At 38.3% G+C, this 27,171-nt stretch overlaps 3 protein-coding genes across 3 annotated transcripts; 2 read left to right on the forward strand and 1 right to left on the reverse strand.

Moving 5' to 3' along the window:
• Positions 1-3,976: 3,976 nt before the first annotated feature.
• On the forward strand, positions 3,977-15,258 carry LOC134755096 (uncharacterized). Its single transcript, XM_063691573.1, has 4 exons — positions 3,977-4,132; positions 14,205-14,448; positions 15,013-15,141; positions 15,197-15,258. Exons 1-4 carry the CDS (start codon positions 3,995-3,997, stop codon positions 15,256-15,258), a joined length of 573 nt encoding a protein of 190 aa, XP_063547643.1. The 5' UTR covers positions 3,977-3,994.
• A 58-nt stretch (positions 15,259-15,316) lies between these two features.
• LOC134755097 (histidine-rich glycoprotein-like) lies at positions 15,317-16,489 on the reverse strand. Its single transcript, XM_063691575.1, has 3 exons — positions 16,460-16,489; positions 15,384-16,314; positions 15,317-15,324 (listed from the first exon to the last, which is right to left on the reverse strand). The coding sequence occupies exons 1-3, from the start codon at positions 16,487-16,489 to the stop codon at positions 15,317-15,319; spliced, it is 969 nt and encodes a 322-aa protein (XP_063547645.1).
• Positions 16,490-18,196: 1,707 nt separating this feature from the next.
• On the forward strand, positions 18,197-20,872 carry LOC134755098 (uncharacterized). The gene is made up of 3 exons (XM_063691576.1): positions 18,197-18,211; positions 18,492-18,516; positions 19,078-20,872. The coding sequence occupies exons 1-3, from the start codon at positions 18,197-18,199 to the stop codon at positions 20,832-20,834; spliced, it is 1,797 nt and encodes a 598-aa protein (XP_063547646.1). The 3' UTR covers positions 20,835-20,872.
• The last annotated feature ends 6,299 nt before the right edge of the window (positions 20,873-27,171 follow it).

Here is a 27,171-nt window from a genome sequence, read left to right on the forward strand (position 1 = left end):
CCCAGAAAATTTCAAAATACGAATAGACCTGCCGGGCTAGCACCACGGATTTAGATTTTAATAAACCGGATGGAGTACACGGGCCAAAAAGTGTGTCCACATGAGAAGTCAAAGTGGGCGGTTGCATCTCTTTCTAATTAGGGTGACCATAAGTCATATGTATGTGGGATATTAGGATAAGTTGGAATGTATAGTTTGGCCAAGATCTTTTTTCATTCATGCATAGGAAGTCAGAGAGAATGGATATAGTTTTTTTCTCCTCTGTAAAACGCTTCTCAAAACCTTACTTAATTTAGTCGTTATAAAAGCTGTTACTGATGACAGACAGACTGACAGACGGACAGCAGAGTCTTAGTGATAGGGTCCCGTTTTTACCCTTTGGGTACGGAACCCTAAAAATGGTCACTTTTTTTCATTTGTAGTCTGCCTCTTTCGCACTCATGGTATGTTCATATACGTAATGGCTTCTCTTTTGCACACTTCAGCTATTCTTTAAGCGTCATCGTAGTTAATTGCACCATTTTTTTTTTAATTTGCCGCCTTCGTGTACTGACGGAAATGTGTGCTCAACTTATATAGAATATTATGTATAAATGTGTCTGTAATATTTAAGGATTTTGGATTTAAATTTTGGCAATTATATACCTCTCATTACGTGCACAAATAAATCATTTATCTATCTATCTATCTATCAACCAAATAATTAAACATGCCGAAATAAAGATATACTTATTTAGGTAAACTTATTTTTACATTAAGTAAGTACGTAGGTAATAAGAACTCTGTAAGGCCGATTCACATCGTGCCGACATCATAGTCACCCTAATGAGTTTGACAATGTTTTCTTGTATTTTTATCGAAAACTTTAATAGTTGAGGCTTACCTGTGAAAAGATATACCACAATCAACAAAACTTTCACTTCTGCAACCTTTCACACAATATCTTTTACCCATTTTATACTTTATTTCGCAAATAAATCTTGAGCGCCGCCATTCATGTATTTTGAAAATTTCTTTATCAAGTTGGGGATACCAATTAATATTCAAAGTTACTACAATGTCTACCATATTAAAATTAATGTATTTTTTGTTGTGCACATGCTTGGTTAAATCAGTTAATAATATTGACATTATAACTATTTACAAATTACGTAAAAGATATCAGAACCGCACTCTGAATATAGCACTTAAATAATATAAGAAGGTATTTAATTTTAGTAGTTATTGATATAAATACTACCAAAATGGTATTTTTTAACATTGGCAACATGTGCGAGTGGGACACCGAGACCCACTTTTGCTATCTCATGTGGACCGTTTTCTCTAGTCTGGTACGAACACCTTTCTGGCTCGGTGATAAGGTTCAATTTAGTATGGCAAAAAAAGTGACAGCTCGCTCCTGTTTAGGGTATAACTTCATGGCTAGCACATGATTGGCGCGAGAGTATCTCGCCGCGACATAGCCTACCCGTCCTCCTTTAATTCATTCATACAGTTAGTAAAAGACGGGGTAGTCTATCTCGCGGCGAGATACTATCGCGTCAATCATGTGCTCGGCCTACAGCTACTTATTTTTGAATTAAAGTGTAGTCCCAAATTGGTCCCATTTTTGTCAAAACTTGTTATGATGATGCGATCTATGAGGAGTCGACATACCTACATATAACGAATTTTAGGGTTCCGTACCCAAAGGGTAAAAACGGGACCCTATTACTTAAGACTCTGCTGTCTGTCTGTCCGTCTGTCAACAGGCTGTATCTCATGAACCGTGATAGCTAGACAGTTGAAATTTTCACAGATGATGTATTTCTGTTGCCGCTATAACAACAAATACTAAAAACAAAATAAAATAAATATTTAAGTGGAGCTCCCATACAACAAACGTGATTTTTTACCGTTTTTTGCGTAATGGTACGGAACCCTTCGCGCGAGTCCGACTCTCGGACCGGTTTTTGTATTTTCATCAACAAATCAGTTTTTCTTTTTTTTTAAGTTAATTTTTATCTAATTTTAATTGAAATACCTAAGCCAGTTCAGTTATAAGTTTTTAAGTTTTTGGGAGTTATTTTTATCATTATCAATAATTAAAAACTTGCCTATAAATAGTAATTAATCATAAGTTGGCTAATTTCTCATGCGCTTAATATTATCTAAAACTATTCGCTATCGCCGAAATTGGGTGGGTGAACTTATATCTATAGTGGGTTCATCTTGGGTTGCGGGTCGCGAGTATGGGTCAAACGGCGGACAGTGCGCTGGCGCGCGCGTTTTGGCAGAGCGTCGTCGCGCCCCAGCACGTCGGCATGCGTCCTGCGCGCGCACCCTACCCGCCGCCGCCGCAGCCCACGCCCGCGCGGCCCGGCTGCGCCGCCCGCACCGCTCTACTGATCTTCGCCATCATCGGCACTTTGAGAGCCGCTCGAATACCACCCGACACCGACACCCAGCAAGTATGAATATTTATTTTCATCTCTCCTGTTAGGAAAGTTCACCTTTCATAGACTAAAAGCCGGGTGGGAAATTGCATTTCCCCCATAGACATAGTATATACAAGTAGTTATAGACGCGCCACCGAGCGACCGGGGGTAAGAGAAAGAATATTCATATAAAATTTGGGCAGCATAGGATTTTTTTCTCTTTCACTCTTATAAATTTCGGTATTTCGCCATCGCCTCCTACCTATTATCTATATTAAGACTGTCTGCCTAAAAAAACCTCAACTTTACCACGTGTATGTAAATTGTAGGTTTAATATGTATAACACATAAACAGACCTGTAACGATTGTTATTAATAAACTTTCATTTTCATTTTTCATTTTTCCTATGATGCCACCCGGTCGGTGATAAGGACAAAGCATGGCACTATTTTCTCTTTCCTCTTATAGGAATCGCAATATGACTATCTTTCTCTATCAAAGAGTGTCAGGCCCTTGATTTCCCCTAACCTAGGGTGGAAAGTTTTTTTTAATTTGTACTTCGAGCAACGGCTAACAGCCATATAAGTATGTTTTATTATTCATAGTTAAAAGCTGTCATATTAGCTTCCGCATTTTCAGACGAAGTATTATCGAAATTAAATGTCAATTGCATTGCATTATTAAAACAAATTATACTACTTGTATTTTAATATTTAAATGTATGAAATAAACATAAATATTTGTTAATAAATCAATATAAATGACGATCAATGTATAAAATATTATCATTACATTACATTACATTCATTTATTCACTTTTTTAAGGCGCACATTAAGGCCGTTTCAGACACATCCCAATTTAAGATCAGATTGTCTATGGTTTTAGAATTTTTTTCCGGTCAAAATGTATATGGCGCCAATTCCAGTCCCCAATTCTCTTGTGATCTTGTGATTGACTTTCCTCATAGGTGAAACGAAAAGTGGAGTGTTTAACTCGGGTAAAAGTAACCATCTCACCCTCGAACTACTCGAACAACACAAAACATATCGGGTGATATGGTTCACTTTCCACCCTTGATTTACAATCTACTGTTATCTTCTGTGATTTTAATTTAGGTTTGCTGAAATGTCGTTTAGTTTGTTATTTTATAATGGTATGTACAAAGTATGTATCAAAGTCCACCTGTTGAAGTTACTGGCGATTCTGCAATAAAAATTAGGATGTAGCAGGTATTGAAAGTAGGATGACATACATAATGACATATAACTTTGGTCACTTTTTCTTTAGTGTATGATATCTATTTCAGTTTATAAAAACTTACCTATTTTATATTACATACAATTTAATGTGACGCCAACTGTTATTCTACAAGAATAAGCTGAGCATATGATTCTCATAAACTGAAATCTATGTCATATATGAAAAAAAGGGTTACCAAGGCTCCCAGTGCCCAGGGCTGGGATATAATCAGCGTTTTCTGCATTCTCGGTGGACGCCATAAACACTAAGCCACGGCGGTACCTAATTGATCCCTTGATTTTCATGTTTTAGTTAAAAATCGTGTGTCAAGAGCGTATGAGCCAGCGGTGCTGGGTTTGGCAGCTTGCAGTTGGAGACGTTCACCTGGCGGAGAAGAAATTGCACCGGGTCACACCGCAGTACGCATGCGGAATAAGCAACTCTAAAACATCTCTTGACCATAAACAAATATTAGTAAGTAACTTATAATATTTATAACTACTTAATTCACAAAAGAGCAAATACTGCCATGCGAATAATGATTTACTTACATACCTATGGTGCTTAATAATGTATTTGGCCGGTGTTGGGCAAATTATGTCATAGTAAATATTACCTACATACATAGGGTAGACGCCCATAACCCGATAGTACTGATAGAATTACGTATAAAAAATATCAACATAATTTCCATTTTGGCTTTAGAATTTATATTATGGTACAATTCAACTTTTTTTAATAAGTAGGTTTTTTTACAACGCCCTTATCTTAGTAGGGTGGCCGAACAGGCTTTAGGTTACTTTTCGCTCATGTCGTCGCGGACATCATGGGTATATTTGGTATCAGTAAGTACATTCAGTATGATTCTAGACAAAAAACCGACCCTCTATCTCGCGAAACTGACAACTAACACAGCGAGCAAATTTTGTCGTTCGATCACGTTCGATTGATTATTACTTACTACCTAAAAGTTTGCCAAAAGGCGTTTCTACCTCGTTATTTCGAAAAATAAGGACCGATATCTCATTTTCCGCCTATTCTTCTTCCTCGCGTTGTACGCCACTTTGCCACGGCTCATGGGAGCCGTGGGTCCTTACGAAAGCGACTGCCATCTAACCTTCCAACCCAGAGGGAAAACTAGGCCTTATTGGGATTAGTCCGGTTTCCTCACGATGTTTTCCTTCACCGAAAAGCGACTAGTAAATATCAAATGATATTTCGTACATAAATAAGTTCCGAAAAACTCATACGAGCGGTACGAGCCGGGATTTGAACCCGCCACCTCCAGATTGCAAGTCGCACGCTCTTACGGCTAGGCCACCAGCGCTTCTACACGTTGTATAACTTTTTACTTGCTTTTACGATCATTCGGCTCCTTCCTGTCATTTGAATTAATGCTAGTTATAAGTTCGGTTAGAAAAATGAGAAACTTAATAAATAATGTTCTTCCGAGTTCACATTCATAAGTTAAAATAAATTCATACAATACAATTCCGTCGCGGATATAACAAAATGCTGAACGATAAAGTAAGTAACTTGGAAGTGGCTATCTTAGCCGGTGACCTGAATTTAGAGATGGACGTAGTTACCTACATAGAGGGGCGTTATCAAGAACTACAACCAGATATTTGTGGCAGTTATATTATAGTGCCTTGGCCTTTTCTCGAAAAATAGGTAGTCTAGAAATCGATTTTTGCTCGTCTCGGATAAGGGTACCTATATTTGGTATCAGTGCATTTCGTATGATGTCCTGAAAACAAATATATGAGATAACAACCGCGAAAAAAGTCGGCAGGACAAAAATTTTTTTCTTTCTTTTACAAGCCTCCTTGGGCTTACCGTGGGACTTAGTCAATCTGTGTAAGAATGCCCTATACCTAATATTTATTTATTTATTTATTACGGAGTTATATCTATCTTTGGTTATATATAATTATTAGCATACCCCGGGGTTTTGGACGCGGGAATATTTTACACAAGCCAAAAAAATATGTAAAAAACTGTAAAAACAATTTAACATTTCTAAGCACAGTTGGAGTTTACTACCTATTTTTAATTCATAGTTTGATAATTTTTTTACCATAAACAGATGTGACGTTTTCAACCAAAAGGTACCACATTGTCGCTTGTTGATAAAGTTGATTTCTAATTGAAGCTATATGGAAATAGCGCCTTACTGACTAGCGACAATAAGTACCCTTTTGGTTGAAAATGGCACAAATCATTCCCGCTCCAAAACCCCGGGGTATGATCATTAAGGAATACTGAACAGTGCGATTAATGACATGTAATTAAATGTATGTCCGCGCTCTTGTTCGTTTGTAATTTATTTTGTGCAATAAAGATTAAATAAAATATTATAAAATGAACAGTAAATTAATAATCTGATTATTATTTTTATTTCTTGAACAAAAATTGATTTTTTTTCTCTGGCCGTCGCGACACGATAAATAAGAACATAATATTCGACATTGCATGAAAGTGCTTTCAAGTTACCGCACTCATTGTTACACGAATAATATGTATTTCTGCGAGAAAGGAACTTCATTGATTTGTCACAGTGACAATATCAAATTTCCAGCGGCCGCGGCTTTCATGCTAATTCTCACTGTGATAAAGTAGGAAATGATACACAGTACAGAATTCAAACTTTTTGACTGTTGGTGCGTCTTTATCTTATTACGATTTTGTCGTCATGTAATCGGCGGCAATTAAAATAGTTTCGTTTGAATATATTTGAAAGATAAAGTTCTCTTTGCCAAGGTTGGCCTTGACCTTTTTTGTCGACCTACTAAACGTTATCGTAAATAGGCCAAACGACAATTGGCATGATGACAGCAACAAAGAATCATGGAAATAATGGTTTCAAAGAAACATATATGTTATTCTGATTCAAAAAAATGGGCCAATTTCAGTATAAACATTAGGATTATTAATAGTAGGGTTAGTAAGCGCATTGACTATGCACTTTTGTCTCAGGCGAAGCCGCTTGGCACGATTTTTTTTAATGTCAAACAAAGCTGATTTGGCCCGGTAGCCACGAGATCGTACCTTGCATACCCCCAAAAGGGGGAGGAGGGGTTAAAGGGTCGGGTCGCCTCCCAATCTATGCTATATTTCTTCCTGTTCTTAGCAACTAGCAACTATATTTTTTTCGTATAATTAAGGGACGAGGAATTCATTTTTGAAATAATTATTAGATCTTTCCATACAAAAATAAAATGTTTTGTACAAAAAATGACTTTCTTATGTAATTTTTTGTGACAATTTACTGTTACAATCACGTAGCTGACGTAGCGTCTTACGTAGCGACTTAGCGCGACGCGACTAAATCAATCCTTTGATACCCATATGTGTCCTACGTAAGCAATAAAAACAAATTTATAACAAAAAAGGGCAAAAACGCATTTATATTTTTAAAATGCCAAATTCGGTGTTTTTGTAAACATTTTTAAACTGACTTGGGGCATAGTTCCATTTGTATGGAAATCGTCACCGCCACGCGCTAATTTTTTTTGTATGTATAGTGCATACTGGTCCATACAATTCTGCTCATTACTAACCCTACTATTTTTTTTATACCACGTCGGTGGCAATCCAGCATACGGCCCGCCTGATGGTAAGCAGTTATCGTAGCCTATGGACGCCTGCAACACCGGAGATATTACACGCGCGTTGCCGACCCTTTAAAAACCTGTACACTCCTTTTTTGAAGAACCCCATACTGTAGCCCCTCGGGAAAACCTCGGCAGGGAGCTCATTCCACAGCCGAAGCGTACGCGGGAGGAAATTCCTCTTAAACCGCACAGTACGCGACCATTTAGGTGCTAGGGCTTACCGTTATAATGAAATATACTATTATAATGAAACGAGCCAAACCATCATCACTCCATGACAAGGGCCTGACACTCTTTGATAGAGAAAGATAGTCTTATTGCGATTCCTATAAGAGGAAAGAGAAAATAGTGCTATGCTTTGTCCTTATCACCGACCGGGTGGCATCATAGGTAGGAGGCGATGGCGAAATACCGAAATTTATAAGAGTGAAAGAGAAAAAAATCCTATGCTGCCCAAATTTTATATGAATATTCTTTCTCTTACCCCCGGTCGCTCGGTGACGCGTCTATAACTACTTGTATATACTACCTATATGTCTATGCTACATGACAACTTCATTGACCGTAATCCATACGTCCGCACCAGTTTGGAGGTTGAAAAAATTATTATTTCGCTATTAAACATTTATTACGTACAAAAAATATTATTACACGATATAAAGTAAATATTTATTTGTTATTATATAAATAAAATGTTACATATAGTTGGTCAAACCAAATTGTCAGTAACTTAAGAAAAAAAAAACAAAGTATGATTGAATCATACTATCTTTGTCTTACACTAGTACTAGCACCCAAAAGAAAAGGATGAGTATAGTTTTTTTGTTTTTTTTTCTGACAAGATTTGTTTGACCAACAATAATACGATATTTCACTAAAAAACTTTTTTAATTATTTGGCCGAATGGAACTATCATTGCCATGTAGGCTGTCGTCAACAGAAAAAAATAAAAATTAAAAAGTAATACCGGTGCCCGGTATTTTCACTCAAAATTTATATATAGTTGGTCAAACCAAATTGTTAGTAAATAAGAACAAAAAAATATATACTCATCCTTTTCTTTCGGATGCTAGTACTAGTGTAAAACAAGATAGTATGATTCTGTCTATGTTTGAAATGAGACAATCCTTTGACAAACTATATCTAAATAATTCATTTTAAATTGCAACCGTGTGAAAGTTTTTGTATAAAATGAGTTATCGTGATAAATTTTTGTAATGCATTTATTAGCGAAAACATGATTAGCGAAATCGCAATATACATATAGTGCTGAATTAAAAATGTCATTCAGGTTCAAGGAAAACTTCGTACTGTAAGTATGTAAAGTAATATATTCGTATGTAAAGTACTCGTGTAAACAATATCTACCACCCCACCAGCAACTAAACCGTGACGTCACAAACGTCGCGAGACGTTTTCGCGCGAGGTTTAAGTAGCCTTTAACAAATGCAATTATTTATGTTAAAACTTATGAGTAGGTGTAGCTGAAATATTGTGTTTTTAGGGTTCCGTACCTCAAAAGGAAAAAACGGAACCCTTATAGGATCACTCGTGCGTCTGTCTGTCTGTCTGTCCGTCTGTCACAGCCTATTTTCTCCGAAACTACTAGACCAATTAAGTTAAAATTTGGTACACATATGTAAGTTTGTGACCCAAAGATGGACATGTAACGTAAACATATTAATTTTAAACTCGGGGGCCACTTTTGGGGGGTAAATGAGAAAATTAAAAAATAAAGTTTGTCAAACTATATCGTGTTACATATCAAATGAAAGAGCTCTTTGTGAGAATCTCAAATATTTTTTTTTATAATTTTAAAGTAAATAGTTTAGAAGTTATTCAAGAAAATAGGCAAAAAATGACCATTCCCCCCGTTTTATCTCCGAATCTACTGGGTCAAAAATTTTGAATAAAATACACTAAATATATCTTTACCTATAGATCACCGGAAAACCTATTAGAAATGTGCAGTCAAGCGTGAGTCTGACTTAATTACTTAGGTTTTGATCCGACCCCTACATGTTTTTTAAAGACATTTTACATAAAAGATACATTGTTTAAATTGTGTAATGTACGGAACCCTTGGAACGCGAGTCCGACTCGCACTTGGTCGATTTATTCATAACCAAATCAATATAGGCCAAGCAATAAGAAGGTATAGAGGGATATGCTAGGAACACAATTTTTGGGTCACTATCAAATTTTCCTTATCGCTAAAGGACAATATAGCTGAAATGTCTGGATTGTGTTATGTCTTTGTAACTACATAGACATGAATGCTAAATGCCTCTTTGGCAAAACGTCTGGATCTTAGAACGTAACAATTTAAAATGATCTAGCAGCAAAACATCTTTATCTTCGAATGTCTTTATTTCTTAATAGACATAAATCCTAAATGGTCCATTTGTATCTTAGAACGTCTTAATTACTAAACAGACATGAACGCTAAACAGTCAAGAAGCAAAAAGTCTGGATTGTGTAATGTTTTTATTGCTAATATTCCTTACAATCTTTCCGTATTTTTACACTGTCTAAACCTTCTGTGGTCAAACATTTCAATGCCCAAATTAGCGAAATTGGTCCAGCGGTTCTCGAGTTTATGCGCGACTAACAAACGCATTTATTTATGTTTTTATTTCATTACGTTTTGCTATTAACTCGTTCTGTGTTTAATCATATGGACTATTTATATTTTCAGACGCTTGGCTACTAATTCATTCTAATTCTTAGCCATCCAGCTAAACTGTCTTTTTGCTGACTGAGTATTCTACTTTCATGTCGTCGCAGCTGAATTGACTATATGCTGACTGTGTATTTAAATTTTATGTCATCTAGCTGAAATGGTCGTTTAACGATAAGGTCAATTTGATAGTGACCCAAATTTTTGACTACGTAACTTTGTTTGGACTAGTTAGAAGATGAACATATCAAAAGTCCCCGGCCGTTACCCTGGTTCCGGGAAGGAGAAGGGAGTTTGAAGGTTATTTTTTTCGGTTTTATACATATACATATCTTAGAAATTTTGCGTCTTAGCGATATGACTACTTAAACGAAACGAAAGCTGATTAAATATGCGACAAGTTTAATTCAGTAAAATTTTTCGATATATTGAATAGTTTTCGAGATAAAATTGAAAGTTTATTGGGCTCTAAATTTTATCTTGATATCTACATCAATGAAGCTACTAGGCCATGTTTGGTATCGTTTTCGTATAAATCGGGAGTGCCATATTCATTTATGGTATCACAATGACACCATCTCAAAAATCATACTTTGAAGGTGTGAAATTTGGTGTGAGGGGAATTCAGCTTCTTCGCCGAATTTGAATTATTGAAGTTAATACTGTTTAAGTTTAGGTTTGAAGTCATGTTTGGTATCATTTTCAACTAAATTAAACACGTAGACCATCCCAAATATTATTTAAATCGGTTCAGCCGTTATTGATTCCCCATACAAACTTCCGCTCCACTTTTCACACCCTGAAAAGTTAATTTTGGTTATAAAAACTACCCTATGTACTGTCCCGGGACTCAACTTCTTAAACAAATATAATTAACCTTAGTTCAATCAATAATTAGTTACTGCATACCGGTCTGGGGAGGTGCTACTAAAACCAAATTTTTAGAGCTCGAGAGAGCCCAGAGATCGTTATTAAAAGTTATGCATTTTAAACCATTTAGATTTCCAACCGTAGACCTATATAAGCTTTCTGATGTACTAACTGTAAGAAAACTGTACATATTATTTGCAACCCTAAAAATACACAAATCTAAACTATATACACCTACCACACGAAATCCAAGGAGAAACGTTAACATAATTCCAACCACTTCAATAAATACCACATACGCTAGTAGACAATTTGTCTATAAATCCGGCAAATTATACAATGTCATACATAAGCACTTAAATATATATCACTTACCATTTGATGAATGTAAAAAAAATAGAACAGACTGGCTTAAATGTAAGTTATTATGATACAGAAAACTTAATTCAAAATGTTTAAGGAACCTAACACACACACACACACACACACACACACACACACACACACACACACACACACACACACACACACACACACACACACACACACACACACACACACACACACACACACACATTACACACACAAAAACACACACGCACACTCATATGGACTTGCAAGTCGGCTTTGAGTTTAACAAAAGTAATTAATTTTTCCCCTCACTAGCTCGGAAAGACGTCTATTATCCTTTAAAACAAGCGGGGAAAAACGTATTTTATCCACTAGTGGGGAAAGTAATTTGACCTTGGATGGAGCGTGTTTAAGTAGCTTGACAGATAACAAAACGTAAAACGCTCATGATAATGGTTCGTTCGATATTAATTATCATTAAATAAATGGTTTGAGAATCTAATAAAAAATACCAATTTTAGCTTTATTTAATAATTTTAAGTCATAAACCTTAAAATTCCATAAGAAACGTTAGATTTTTTGTAATGATGTTAAATATAATTCTGAACGCACAAGTTGAGTCGATGCAATTTCAAAACAGAAATGTCAACAAAATTTTTACTGTTCTTCTCACCGACTCACGTAAAAATCAGAATTTCTAGTGTTTTCTGTTATAATATCGTAAAAAAATTAGTGATTCCAGTGATGAAGATGATCTAACGCCTGTGGATGTTGCACTTTCCTCGCTATAGTGAGGGGAAAAGTTTTGTGTTACACACGGGTGCAAATGTATTTTACTTCTCGTGTGTTGAAACACTCGCTACGCTCAGGATTCTATTTTAGAACCACTCGCTTCGCTCGTGGTTCAACTATAGAATCCTTTCGCTTGCTCATGTTTCAATTCCACACTCGCGGGTAAAATACAACTTTGCACCCTTGTATAACAAATAACTATTGTTATACTCAAAGCTGATATGTTCATTTTTTAACATAGGTATTTTCTTACTTAAAAAGAGGCACCAATACTTACCTGTATAAGTAATTCTTAAACTAAATAAAATAAAAATTCATTTTCAAAAAAAAACTACCAAATTTCAACAAAATCCGTTCAGCGGTTGCGTGAAGAGGAGTTAAAAAAAGCATTTTTTTTTAATTTTGCAGTATAATCGAAAAACCGGAAAATGGAACCTTCAAACCCCCCCCCCCGGCACCATTACGGCGGGTTACGGGCGGGGACTAGATATGTTCACCTCCCAACTAGTCCAAACAAAGCTACGAAGTCAAAAATTGTGTTCCAAGCATTTCCCTCTATAACTTTTTTTGAGCATTCATTTCCTGGCGGCCTAATACAAGTGTACCGACAACATTAAAAGGGATTTCAGAATTTGTCATCAGGCCAATTGATTGAGGCAGCACGTTCCTCATTGAGAAGGCGTATGTTATTTACAAGGTTTCAATAGAAATCATAATTATAAATTAGGCATTATTTGAACATAATAAAAAACGCATAAATATTTCTTCCAACTTTTCAGGATTGCACGCTAACTAATTGAAATAAACTGGGAAATAGGTTGAAAATTTTTGGAGTTTACTCCTTGCGAATTGATTTTCATATCTATAGGTAATACGAGTAAGCCCGGGGTATGAAAATTTATGGGGAGTAAAATCAAACGTTACGTTATGTTTCGTGCGCATCCCCTAGCAACGGGTGCATGGAATAGTAGATTGTTATAGCCAAGGGTTGAAAGGCACCCATTTCTGTCGAGGTAGTTTGGCGCTCGAACGCAATGAGATTTGATCTTAAATTTTATAATTTACTAACCAGTACACTGTACTCATGTAATCGTTCGTGTGGAGTAAACTTCAGTCGTGCGCACGTCGTGCGTCAGAGCTGACACACACACACACACACACACACTTTTCTCATTAATCCATCAGAATTGTTGTACTTAGGTAATAGTATTTTATACAATCGTGATATAATAGAGAGCTTTTCAGTCGAGTACCGTGTTTAGGCACCGAGTGAATAGGCTGAATAATTATTAGGAATTGGTACTACAAAAACACTCAGCGTCAAATACTTTGTAGTAACCAAAGTAGTCAAATAGTTCGGTACACCATATATTTGGTATGATGTACCGAATTATTCAGCCACTTTGACTGCTACAGAGTATTTGACGCCAAGTGTACAAAAGACATCAACGCGCGACAGTTCTATGGGAGCGCGGCGACACGCGATTGGTCAAATTTTTTTTATAGTTGATTACAGCGTATCGAAATGAATATTATAGTTGAGTTGGGAGCCCATACATGAAAAGTATGCAGTTATAGTTTGGTATGTACGACATCTTAATTCAACCATTACAGTCGACGAGTAGAAAAAAACTACTAATAGGGGCTTTAGAGCCAGACCAAGACAAGTCTGCAACGATTTTGATAGCACACGCAGTGCAAGTGTTATTTTATACGTCAAACTTCTATGAAATTATGACGTATAAATAACGCACTGCGTATGCTATCAAAATTGTTGAAGACTTTTCTTGGTCTGACTCTAGTAGGTAGGTATTTAATGGTACATTGTGGATACAAGTATGCTACGTTGGTCATTACACACAAGGCGATATTGTGCGCGCGAGCTGTAAGCGAGCGTGCAATAGGAAAGCCGATGTGTGTAATGACCAATGCACACTAGTTTGATACGACTTTTTCAACACACTTGCGAGGAAAAAAAAAAATTAATAATAAATAAATCTTTATTGATCAAAACATACATGGTACATATGCAGTTGGAGCCCTGGAGACTGCGTTAGTTTACACTGTGTTGCAGCCCCAGTGTTTCCCCGTATTATATAATCAGTTAGAAAATATTAATCAAATTTTAATTGTTAAATTAGTAAGTAATAGTCTAAAATCTGTAATACTACTCATATTGCCTGCCGCCCCTCGACCGCCGCTGTATACATTTTTGATTTCCATGTGCTTTTGACAGGTCTATTCACCGGGTAACGATGTTACGGTGACAACATGTAAACAGACCATACATCTACCAATGGATTCTTTGAGCGACTGGAGCTTAGAATACCATATAGAATCAAGGCAACGCAGACAGGCTTCGTACAGGGGACGGTTCAGAGGACAGACGCAATCTCAATACTTAGCAATCGATCAAGGGTCAAAGGATGAAGGCAAAGCTGAAGCAATTTCTGCAGCAGATACGTCTAAAGCTGTTGTCAGTGAGTATCTCAATATAAAATGTTCTCGCAAGTTTTAGGACAATTATGTTTATTTCGTATTCCACAGGGAAGCGTGTATAAAGTGGAGTTCAATAAGAATTGCAAATAATGTATTTTAAACAAATGGCCGACTTTATTACAGTACTTAACATTTTTAAGGTTTTTTTTTCACTAAAATATTAATATGTAGGTAATTAATAATTAACATATATAAACGAGCAATTCTTGTAATATATATTTATTTATATATTTCGGGGATGTCGGAAACGGCTCTAATGATTTTCGGGGGCGAAAAATCGATCTAGATTAATCTATTATTGAGTTTTTATATGTTTTCCGATCAAAGCTCGGTCTCCCAGATATTTAACATATACTTTAGTAATAAAAATAAATAAAAATAAAATATTAGAGTAAGTACAAACACACTGTTGATATTGTGGTTGTTCTTAAAATTTGCGGTGCAATTCGTTAGCAGAATGAGAGCTGTATGTAAAATAAGAGTAAGAAAAATAACACATATTTCACTCCAACGGGGATTCTTTAAAAATGTTATTCATTTTCCAGGTGGCAGAAGCGGTATGGGACAAGCTCAGAGCCAGTCAATGTATGATCCTAGTTGCGATGAATGTATTAACGGTTACGTACCTGGCGCAGAAAGTTTACGACGTACAGGGGGAAACGAAACAACCGGTGGTGGGAACTGGGATCAAGGAGGTGGACCGGGTAGTTATGGGGGTGGTCCGGGTAGTTATGGAGGTGGGCCAGGTAGCCGAACAGGACCGGGAAGTTATGGAGGACCAGGTAGTTTAGGAGGCGGCCCAGGTAGTTACGGAGGGGGGCCGGGTAACCAAGGAGGGGGACCGGGCACTTATGCTGCTGGTCCCAGTAGCCATGGAGGGGGACCAGGAAGTTATGGAGGGGGGCCGGGTAGTTACGGAGGTGGGCCGGGTGTAGGAGGTGGCCCGGGTAGTATAGGAGGTGGACCGGGTATCCAAGGAGGTGGGCCGGGTAGTGTAGGTGGTGGTCCGGGTATTTATGGAGATGGTTCGGGTAGTGCAGCAGGTAGACCGGGTATCCAAGGAGGGGGACCGGGTAGTTATGGAGGGGGACCAGGTAGTTATGGAGGTGGGCCAGGTAGTGTAGGAAGTGGTCCGGGTAGTTATGGAGGTGGTCAGGGTAGTGTAGGCGGTGGTCCGGGTAGTGTAAGAGGTGGACCGGGTATCCAAGGAGGACCTGGTAGTTATGGTGGCGGGCCGGGTAGTGTAGGTGGTGGTCCAGGTAGTTATGGAGCGGGTCCGGGTAGTGTAGGCGGTGGGCCGGGTAGTGTAGGTGGTGGTCTGGGTAGTTATGGAGGCGGTCCGGGTAATGTAGCAGATAGATCGGGTATCCAAAGCCCTCCTTGGATACCAGATCTACCTCCTCCGGGACCGGGTAGTTATGAAGGTGGGCCAGGTAGTGAACGGGGTGGGCCAAGTAGTGTAGGAGGTGGTCCGGATAGTGTAGGAGGTGGACCGAGTATCCAAGGAGGGGGACCGGGTAGTTATGGAGCTGGTCCGGGTATTCTAGGCGGTGGGCCAGGTAGTGTAGGAGGTGGTCCGGGTAGTGTAGGAGGTGGACCGGGTAACCAAGGAGGACCGGGTAGTGTAGGAGGTGGCCCGGGAAGTTATGGAGGTGGACCTGGTATCCAAGGAGGGATGCCTGGTAGTTATGAAGGTGGACCAAGTAGTGTAGGGGGTGGTCTGAGTAGTGTAGGTGGTAGACCGGGTATCCAAGGAGGTGGATTGGGTGGTTATGGAGGTAGGCCAGGTAGTGTAGGAGGTGGTCCGGGTAGTGTAGTAGGTGGACCAGGCAGTTATGGAGGTGGGCCTGGTAGTGTAGGGGGTGGTCCGGAAAGTTATGGAGGTGGACCGAGTATCCAAGGAGGGAGACCAGGTAGTTATGGAGGTGGCCCGGGTATCACAGGAGGGGGACCAGGTAGTTATGGGAGTGGACTAGGTACACCCTATTTTACACCGTTCTTTGGTAAAGATTTGTCCCTCATGACAGGAATTGCACCGGGCGTTCGACAAGGGTCGACAATTTTTTGCTGTGTCGTTGGTCCGAATCCTCCCCAATACATAGGGACAGGTGGAGATGGATCCGGCATCAACAGCAACGCAAGCCCGACTATATTTAACATGGGAGGCAACAACCAACCAGGCGCACCCAGTAGTCCAGAATGGAACAATCAGCCTAGCGGACAGGGTAGTAATCAACCGGGGGGACAGGGTAGTAATCAACCTGGTGGACAGGGCACTTATCAACCTGCGGGTCAGGGTAGTTATCAACCTGGCGGACAGAATAGTAATCAATTTGGGGGACAAGGTATTAATCAACCTGCGATACAGGGTACTTATCAACCTGGGATACAGGGTACTTATCCACCTGGGGGACAGGGTACTTATCCACCTGGGGGACAGGGTACTTATCCACCGGGGGTACAAGGTACTTATCAACATGGGGGACAGGGTACTTATCAACATGGGGAACGAGGTAGCAATCAACCTGGGGGACAGGGTACTTATCAACCTGGGGGTCAGGGTAGTAATCAACCTGGGGGACAGGGTGTTTATCAACCTGGGGGACAGGGTAGTAATCAACCTGTGGGACAGGGTACTTATAAACCTGGGGGTCAGGGTAGTAATAGATCTGGGGGACAGGGTGTTTATCAACCTGGGGGACAGGGTACTTATCAACCTGGAGAACAGGGAACTTATCAACCTGGGGGACAGGGTACTTATCAACCTGGGGGGCAGGGTACTTATCAACCTGGGGGACAGGGTAGTAATCAACTTGGTGGACTTGGTAGTAATCAACCTGGGGGACAGGGTACTTATCTACCTGGGGGACAGGGTACATATCAACCTGGGGGACAGGGTACATATCAACCTGGGGGACTGGGTAGTAATCAACCTGGGGGACAAGGTGCTTATCAACCTGGGGGACAGGGTACTTATCAACCTGAAGTACACGGTGCTTATCAACCTGGGGGACAGGGTAGTTATCAACCAAGCGAACCGGGTACTCCAGGATGGAAAAATCAACCTGGCGGACAGGGCAGTAATCAATCAGGCGGACAAGGTAGTTATCAACCAAGTGGACCGGGTACTCCAGGCTGGAACAATCAACCAGGCGGACAGGGTAGTTATCAACCGAGTGGACCGGGTACTTCAGGATGGAACAATCAACCTGGTGCACCGACTAGTCCTGGATGGAACAATCAACCTGTTGGACAGGACAGTAATCATCTCGGGGGACAGGGCAGTTATCAACCAAGCGGACCGGGTACTCCAGGGTGGAACAATCAACCAGGCGGACAGGGTAGTTATCAACCGACCGGAAAGGGAACTTCAGGGTGGAACAATCAACCTGGCGGACAGGGCAGTAATCAACCCGGGGGACAAGGTAGTTATCAACCAAGCGGACCGGGTACTCCATGGTGGAATATTCAACCAGGCAGAGAGGGTAGTTATCAACCGAGTGGACCGGGTACTTCAGGATGGAACAATCAACCTGGCGGACAAGGAAATGAACTGACAGTGAGTGAGCATTTTTTCATTGCCTATAATTTTGTAGCAGATCCGAATATTGTTAATTAAAGCAATTTTCTTACATCTTTTAAAGTTAGTAACTTTAACGTTTATAGGTTGTGACAACTCAACAGTTCCTACACAAGTGATGTAGAATGTTAGCAAGGGCTGGTAACACCATGAGAACCAGCATGGTATTGTATTGTGTACTGAATTCAATAAGAAGAATAAATAAGTACCTAGTTGTATTAAAACACTATTTTATAGCTACAAGTCAATATGATCTATCTCGCCCTAGTAGCCTAGTCCTTTTAGCAACTCTAGAACCTACCACAGCACGACTATAACCCCCTTTTTAACCGACTTCAAAAAAAGGAGAAGGTTATCTCAATCGTATTTTTTGTTCCTACTTGTATTGCTCTCCTGTAACAGTTACATACAGCATTGTACAATAATGTTGTTTCTTTTTTTCAGGTTCCTGATACTAGTGGAAACCAAAGTAAGACCATTACACCCTATTTTCCGATACCTTACCTAACACATGCATAGGTACTTCATCAGAAAGGGTTGATGCTCTGAACACCATGTTTTGATCTCAGCTTTAAGCGGTTGGCACCTCAGGCTGATCTACAAAGATTAATTTGCGCAAAAATAGCTATAAACCTGAAATAGATATCATACACTAAAGAAAAAGTGACAAGTCCACCGGTGGCCGAGGCGGGAATCGAACCCGCGTCTTCAGGCTTACGCGGTTAACGTCCTGACCACTAGACCAACCGGCCACGGCAGTACCCGGCCCAAATTCTCTGATGTATTTTGCTATCTTTATGAAAAGGCTAATTTTAAAATAATTTGATTTGTTCCCTAGTTCAAAAATAGCTAGTTAATTGATTGGCTAGTTTTGTTTTCCGCGGTAGGTTTTTTGATTGAACGAAAATGCTACGTTTATAAATATCATAAAAAAATCTAACTTTCTAGATACGGAATATAGTGTCTGGCAAATTATTTCCTCAGCATTACATAACATAATATTTATTTCAGGTTAGACCCAAATAACGAGCATTTCAATACTTGACCACTTATTACTTTGTTTCAGGTCCACCACAAAACGTGATTGATCCAAATTCTATAGCAGCTGACGGAGACGATTCTCAAGCAGAATCGAGTATTACACAAAACGCAAACGGAACCATGGCTATAGCTTCTTCCAACGGAGGAAATAATAAAGGTCGGGCCAAAACACAAGTCAGCGGGACATACGCAGGAAGTGGCACATTTCAAGCTCAAGCTGAAATAAGTGACGAAAGTAAAGGAGCACAAAGTGAAGTATCAGGAGGAAAACACGGCGCAATCAGTATTGCTCAAGGACATAGCAGGAATAGCAAATCACAAGCAAATGTTAATCTTGGTTCTGAAACTGGCTCTTTAACCTCGGGTGCTCAAAGCGATGGAGTAATGCATTCATCAAATACCCAGGTCCAAGGTGGAGTTAAAGGAGGATCATCGGAGGCCCAAGCTCGTGGTCCAGGAAGTACTTCTTCCCAGGCTCAGATCGGTTTTACCCCATTTAAAGATAGCGATAAAGCAAACCATGACCTATTTAAAACCCCATTTGTAGGAGCTGGTAAAGCATCTTCTCATTCTAACGGGCGTATAGGAGAGTCACAGTCACAGCTCGAAGGCACATTTAAATATGGAATCAAATATACTGGAGCAGCTCAATCTGGAGCTAGCTTGGATAAAGATGCAGTATTCGCCAGTCGACTACCTTTCAACAAAATCGACGTTTTTGATAAAAGTGATGTAAATATAAACGTTGATGACACAGAGAGACCACCAGATGTAACACCTTTGCCTTTACCTGACATAAATGACGTACAAAACAATGTTCTCAATATAACCGAGAAACCACAGGACCAGTCTATAAGCAGAATGGCCAGTCATAGCCACATGGATCACCATACACCTGGCAATGAGAATAAAGCAGCTCCCACAAGCACACCTCCAGCAGGAAACACACGATCGTTCCAACCGCCATATGCAAATAATAACGATTTCGATTATACGAGTGATAAAGAAGATAATCCTACAGAAGACTACGATGCAGACGGAGGGTTTGGCCCTGAAGGTAGTGACCCCGTGGATGGAGAGTACAACTATGATGACTTTGGAAAAGACACCGAGACACATCAATCTCTGCATAGTCCGAGCAGAAAAAGTTTTGAAATCAAACAAAGTACCGGCGGAAGTACACAACACATTGTATTGGGGTCCTTGCTTGGTCAAGACGCTGTAATAACACAAAGAAATACTGATCCAAGACCAGACGAAAGCAGAATCTATCAGCCCGGCGAGAGTGTACCCGGAACCGGAGGTTATACCATACCCGTCGGATTTACAGGGAGCGTCAAATCAGTGGCTTCCAAGCAAAACACTTACGCCATTGGTTCGAGACGTTCTCCATCGCAAGCTCAAACAGTGTCAATAACTCCTGGAAGTGGTAAAGTGAAATACGTGTATCCTAACCCTAACGTGCCGCCTCACGGGAAATATGTAGCGCCAAAGGACTTGAGATCTTACTCTAATAACAATAAAGACGACAACAACAGATATGTGTCAGTATCAAAGACAATAACAGGAGATTTAGACGGCGAAAATAATATTAGAAAACAATACTCACACACATATTACACGAAATCATCATCTTGCGGATATTTTACTTTTACTTGCACAATGGTCAGTGGACCCAGTGGTAGAAAAAAAGTATGCAAACCAAAAATACCTACAAACCCCGATGGGACACCAATGAGATGTTGAAAATTTCAGAAATAAATCTAGCTGAATTACTGTTTAAGTTTTAATTCCGTTTAAATTTTAATGTAGAACATTTTAACAAAATATTCGATCTAGACATTTGTTATTAAATGCATGCCACAATATGGAAACATTCTATATGCAATGCAATTACAACAGGAATGTTTCAACAATTCAACATTAGTTACATGAAGACAATAAGTCATTATTAGGTAGTTGTTTTAATTGCTGATGCTGTGGAGAATAGGCACGTAAATAGATATTTTAGAAAAAAAATTGTTGAAAATTTTAAGTATTTAACTCAGCTTTTTATTTAGTTAATATTGCAACATTCGTAACAATATTCTTCTCCGTAAGTTTTATTTAATTATTTAAGGATATGTAGTATATTCTAGTATAGTAAGACCTTGTAAATTAAGTTGTATTTGGCTCACGGCCCAATTCGAACAGTGCTTATAAAATGTTACAGCAATACGATACCGATCGGTCAGTGTCAAAAGTGACATTTCTTCAACCGAAAACGTCACTTTTGACACTGACAGATCAGTATCGTATCGTTGTTACATCTTATAAGCAGTGTTTAAATTGGGCCGTCTGAGCCGTTCGCCGTTACTAAAAATTGTCCAATTCTAAAGCAATGCTAACTTTCCCGACAATAAGGCAAACCGTCTATTATCTTAACAAAGACAATAATGCGATGTCCTAAAAGAACAATAATACAACGCGAATGTCATTGCAGAAGTGGTTAAATGCTGGATCAAATTTCAGTAGAGTTAGACCAAGATAAGTCTGCAACAATTTTGATAGCACACGCAGTCCAAGTTAATGTCAAACTTCTATAAAATTATGACGTATAAATAACACGTGCACTGCGTATGCTATTAAAATCGTTGTAGACTTCGTGGTTTAACTCTAGCCGATTAGTTAATTAATTTGTAATAATTTAAGATATCGTTATTTTCGCTTATGCAAATGTGTTTAGGTACCTACTTTTTAAACTAAGTATTAAAATATATTTTTAATATATGTCTTCAATTCAATTTTGTCTTAAAATAATATTAAGTAAGTACTTACTTTTTTTATATTAGAACGTAAAATCCTGTACCTATCATCATCGCTCGTCTCATTTGTTTTTCGTTCATTTTTTATTTTGTATCATATGAAATGCGTCACTCGTTCTTTATTCGTCTTGTTCATTTTTGTCATTATCTTATTTGTTCAAAGCCTGTAACTTGTCTCTGTCCTAACATGCAAACCTGTAATAACTCGGGACACATTCTAGGGATTTGATATAGATAAGACAGATGTCGATATATATATATATATATTTGCATCCGTCAGCCGCCATTAGTCATTATATTGTCAATTGTCAAAATAGTTTTGATAAAGAACTATTTCAGACATATTTTACAAAATAAATTAGGATTGTCTCGAAATGTACCTAATGGTATTTTTATGGCTTAAGGTAAATTTCACTTTTTATGTACTTTTAGCAATAAATTAAGATGGAGTAATATTCAAGCCGAGATTATTCCTTTTACTGAATACCAATACAATAACACTGCAAATTTCACATTGTAAACTTACCTACATGATGTACATCACTACTATCACTAGAAAGTAACAAGTATTTATTTAATAAGTAATAAATAAAGATAATATAATTAGAATTAAACATTTAGTGCCAATGTGGAAATAGTAAAACCCTTTTCAGAATTTAAGAACAATATGCAAAGCGATTTTGTATAAATATATTTTCCTCTCACTAGCTCGGTAAGTTGTCTTTTATCCTTCAAAGCAAGTGGGGAAAAACGCGTTTTATCCACTAGTGGGGAAAGTAATTTGATCTTGGATGGAGCGTGTTTAAGTAGCTTGACAGATAAAAAAACGTAAAACGCTCATGGTAATGGTTCGTTCGATATTAATTATCATTAAGTAAATGACTTTTATTGACCGGGATATAGACCGTGATTACCTTTTGTATCGGGAGTTCACAAATAATACAAAAGGTAATCACGGTCTATATCCCGGTCAATATAAGTCTAGTGAAACTAACCGTGAATCATTAAAAACTTGAGAGTCTAATAAAAAATACCAAATTTAGCTTTATTTAATGATTTTAAGTCATAAACCTTAAAATTCCATAAGAAACGTTTGTTTTTTATAATGATGTTAAATATTATTCTGAACGCACAAGTTGAGTCGTTGCAATTTCAAAACGCATCGTTGACATTTCATACGTCAGAAATGTCAACATTGTCAACATTTTTTTTACTTAAAAACTTCTCGCGTAAAAATACACAACTTCCAGAGTTTTCTGTTATAATTTCGTAAAAAAATTAGTAATTCCAGTGATGAAGATGATCTAACGCCTGTGGATGTTGCACTTTCCTCGCTATAGTGAGGTGAAAAGTTTCGTGTTACACACGGGTGCAAATGTATTTTACTTCTCGTGTGTTGAAACACTCGCGGGTAAAATACAACTTTGCACCCTTGTATAACAAATAACTATTTTAATACAGTTGCTCAAAAAGTGCTACTTTTCGTGGCTGTTTAGCGTGCGGAAAGTTGGTTTTCGCGAACTAGTGCTTTTTACTATTCCAATTTTTTTAAATTTTTACTTGTTCCAATTCATGACCACTTATTGATGAGTGTTAATATTAGTTTCTTTTAAACGTCGTAATTAACATAAAAACCTACTGTTAATGAAAGAATACAAAAAAATATGCATATTTCATATTTTATTACTTACCTCTTCATTATAAGTATATAACACGTTTATTTTTAATGTTGAAAAACCGTTCTTAATAAGTTGTCTGAATGGAACGGAACGCCTGTCAAAGAAGAGGCGTATTTTCTTACTGCAAGAATGTTTTAAGTTTCCAAAGGCAACATTCGATATTGTTTTTATAAATATACGATACACAAATAATCGTAAATAACGATATTTTGGTAATAATAGTACAATGTTTTAATATTTACAATTGTTTGTCTTATAGAACATGCATTGAAAAAAAAACTTTCATTGAAGTGGGTTCAATAATAATAACAAAATCTATTCTAGTCGAATAAAAGCTAGAAAAACACCTCTTCATAATGTCAATGTCAATGATGTCACAGAATGAATGATATAAAAGTTTCGAATTCCATTTCTTGCTTGCTTTTGTTGCTTTTCTTATTTTTTCGCAACTGTATTAAAAAACGTCGTTCGATACACGTGCGGAAATGTCATTCTTCACTCGTCCCGATATCTCGGTACTCGTCAAGTAATGACATACTTTCCGCGCTAGCATCGAAATGTTCTATTATTTCGTAGAATATTTAGATGTTGACAGTAACATCATATATTTAATTGTCGATAAAATATTTTGCTACGTGACTTTAGTATAAGTGCTCCGAGTTATCCCAGGTTTGCTAATATGTCTTATTCGTTGTTCGTCACGGTATTACTTGGTTGTCGTTTGTCTCTTTCGTTTTTCATCTCATACCTACTCATTAATTGACTCTCCTATAGGAAATTTCAACATCAGACCAGCAAAATATTTGAAACGGCCAACTTTCGTTGGCGAAAAAAAACTAGCTCATCGTTGATCTTCGCCGGTTGCACAGCTGCTCAAATGTGAGTAGTATAACGAGTGAAGGTTAGCTTAGGAATATTAAAAAAAAACACCGGCAAGTGCGAGTCGGTCTCGCCCACCGAGGGTTCCGTACTTTTTACACGACTGCCCAAAAAAAGGAGTGTATTGTTAGTATTTGTTATTATAGCGGCAACAGAAAAATACATCACCTGTGAAAATTTCAACTGTCTAGCTATCACGGTTCATGAGATACGGCCTGGTGACAGACAGAAAGACGGACAGCGGAGTCTTAGTAATTAGGGTCCCGTTTTTACCCTTTGGGTACAGAACCCTAAAAACTGTCGGTATGAGCAACTGTTGTGTTTTGTCCTTATAACACCCGACCCCGACGCAACAAAGATAAATGTTTGACGCCAATGTCTGTCTGTGGCATCGTAGCTCTCCAACGGATGGACCGATTTCGATGCGGTTTTTTTATGTGAAAGCGAGTTTCCTTGCAGTGGTTCTTAGCTATGTTTAATAAAAATCGATCCACCAGTTACAAGAGTACCTATCAGCTCTTTTCTAAAAAAAATTGAGGCATTTTTAGCACAAAATAGATTTTTTGGCAATATACGTAGGGGGTTTAATTTAATACCTAAATAATTTTTAAGAAAAAAAAACCGACTTCAATGGGGGATGCCGCTGAAAGTTTACTTATTGTTGATGGTGCACTCTTAGATTCCAGACAATGAAATGAAATAGACAGCATATTTTGCGTAATTATCCTAATCCATCTTTTGACTAATTGCCTAATTATTATAATATTGCCTATTTGGAAATGAGGTAAAACCACCCACTTTTCTAGTAGCATTTTGTTTATGTAAGGGTCGCAGTTCTAACCTAACCTAACCTACTTTTCTGATAGCATTTCGTTTCTGTAAGGGTCACAGTTCTAACCTAACCTAACCCACTTTTCTAGTAGCATTTCCGGGTCCGGGTCTGGGTCCGGATCCGAGTCCGGGTCCGTGTCCGGCGGTCCGGGTCCAAGTTTGGGTCAGAGTTCGGTCCAGGTCCGGATCCGAGTTGGGGTCCATGTCCAGACCCGGGTCCGGCCCCGAGTCCGGGTCCAAGTTTGGGTCTGGGTCCATAAGGAAGAGTTCATCAGTTCATCATCAGCAGTTCCACTTCATCAAATGTCACTTTTTAAAATGGAAATGCTGGATTTGTTGATAAAAATACAAAAATCACTATATGTATGCCTTTCACATTTGAGGAGTTCCCTCGATTCCTCATGGATCCCATCATCAGAACTCGAGCTTGACAAAAATGTTTCTTGAAAACCTAACTTGCTTAACAAACATAACGTAGAGGACAAATCGCCAAACGTGAACTATGCGTCATTGAAGAGTTCCGTTCTGATCATCATCAGCAGTTCCACTTCATCAAATGTCACTTTTTTAAATGTAAGTGCTTGATTTGTTGATGAAAATACTAAAATCACTATATGTAACATTTGAGTAGTTCCCTCGATTCCTCATGGATCCCATCATCAGAACTGCGTTTTGACAAAAACGGGACCAATCTGTATGTATATACTTACAATCAAAAAAAGAATTTTCAAAATCGGTCCAGAAATGACGGAGTTATGGAGTAACAAACATTTAATAAATAAAAAAACACAACCCTCCTCCTTTTGAAATCTTGAAGTCGGTTAAAAACCGGCCGAGTGCGAGTCGGACGCCACCGAGGGTCCCGTACTTTTTAGTATTTGTTGTTATAGCGGCAACAGAAATACATCATATTCTGTGAAAATTTCAACTGTCTAGCTATCACGGTTCATGAGATACAGCCTCGTGACAGACAGACGGACAGCGGAGTTTGGGTACGGAACCCTAAAAAATTGTGTAAAGGACTGCTAGTATGATTGTATAGTTAGGAGAGTATTCTGTGGGATTGCTTTATTCTAACAAAAAAAAAGCGATTTATTTGATACAATTTATTGACATGAATTAAGTACATTCATATAATGACCAAGATACATTTTTAAAATCACATTGACGTGTAAAATCGATTACACCCAAATACCTAATAGTATTTTTTATTCAAGAAAGGTGAGTAGATTATGCAAAATATTAGTGTGCGACCCACCACAGATGACTGCGGTAGTGGGGTGGTGCGTATCCATTGGTGCGTTAAATTTTGTATTGGCTTTCTAATTGGTGGGTTTTTTCCTCGCACACCGTTCCACTAACTCGCTCAGTGTTTGTGGTGGATACTCACCCTTATCGTAGGGAGCGACTCATCAGATTTAATATTGCAGCTTGTAAAGTGTATCTATAGTGAACACAACGAGACGTGACTAGTTATACAACAAAATATATATGCGCTCTGCCTGATAAAGCCGTATTTATATGTAGATACCTATCTATGAAAAATTTATTTAGTTGTTTCATTAATGTGTACCTACAGGGCGTACCCGGTCAAATTGTTCAGTTTATATTTTGCAGGGCATTAAGTGCGCCAAGGTACAAGCTTAGAAGTACTTTTACAGTTCTGACTATGAACGAAAAGTAAAATAATGAAAATTAACGAAAATGGTCTAATAAACAGTTAACAAGACTACCTATACATACCTCAGACTATTATGGTATTTTATGTAACCGTTGTATAAGAAGGGTGAAAAAAGGCGAGTGGCGTGCGTTACAATACAATGTGAGCCGGAGCCGCAGGTGTAGGCGAACATTGTAAAGGAATACGCCACGCCAACGTTGCATACAATA

The sequence above is a fragment of the Cydia strobilella genome, chromosome Z (assembly GCF_947568885.1).
Source record: "Cydia strobilella chromosome Z, ilCydStro3.1, whole genome shotgun sequence".
Taxonomy (NCBI): Eukaryota; Metazoa; Arthropoda; class Insecta; order Lepidoptera; family Tortricidae; genus Cydia; species Cydia strobilella.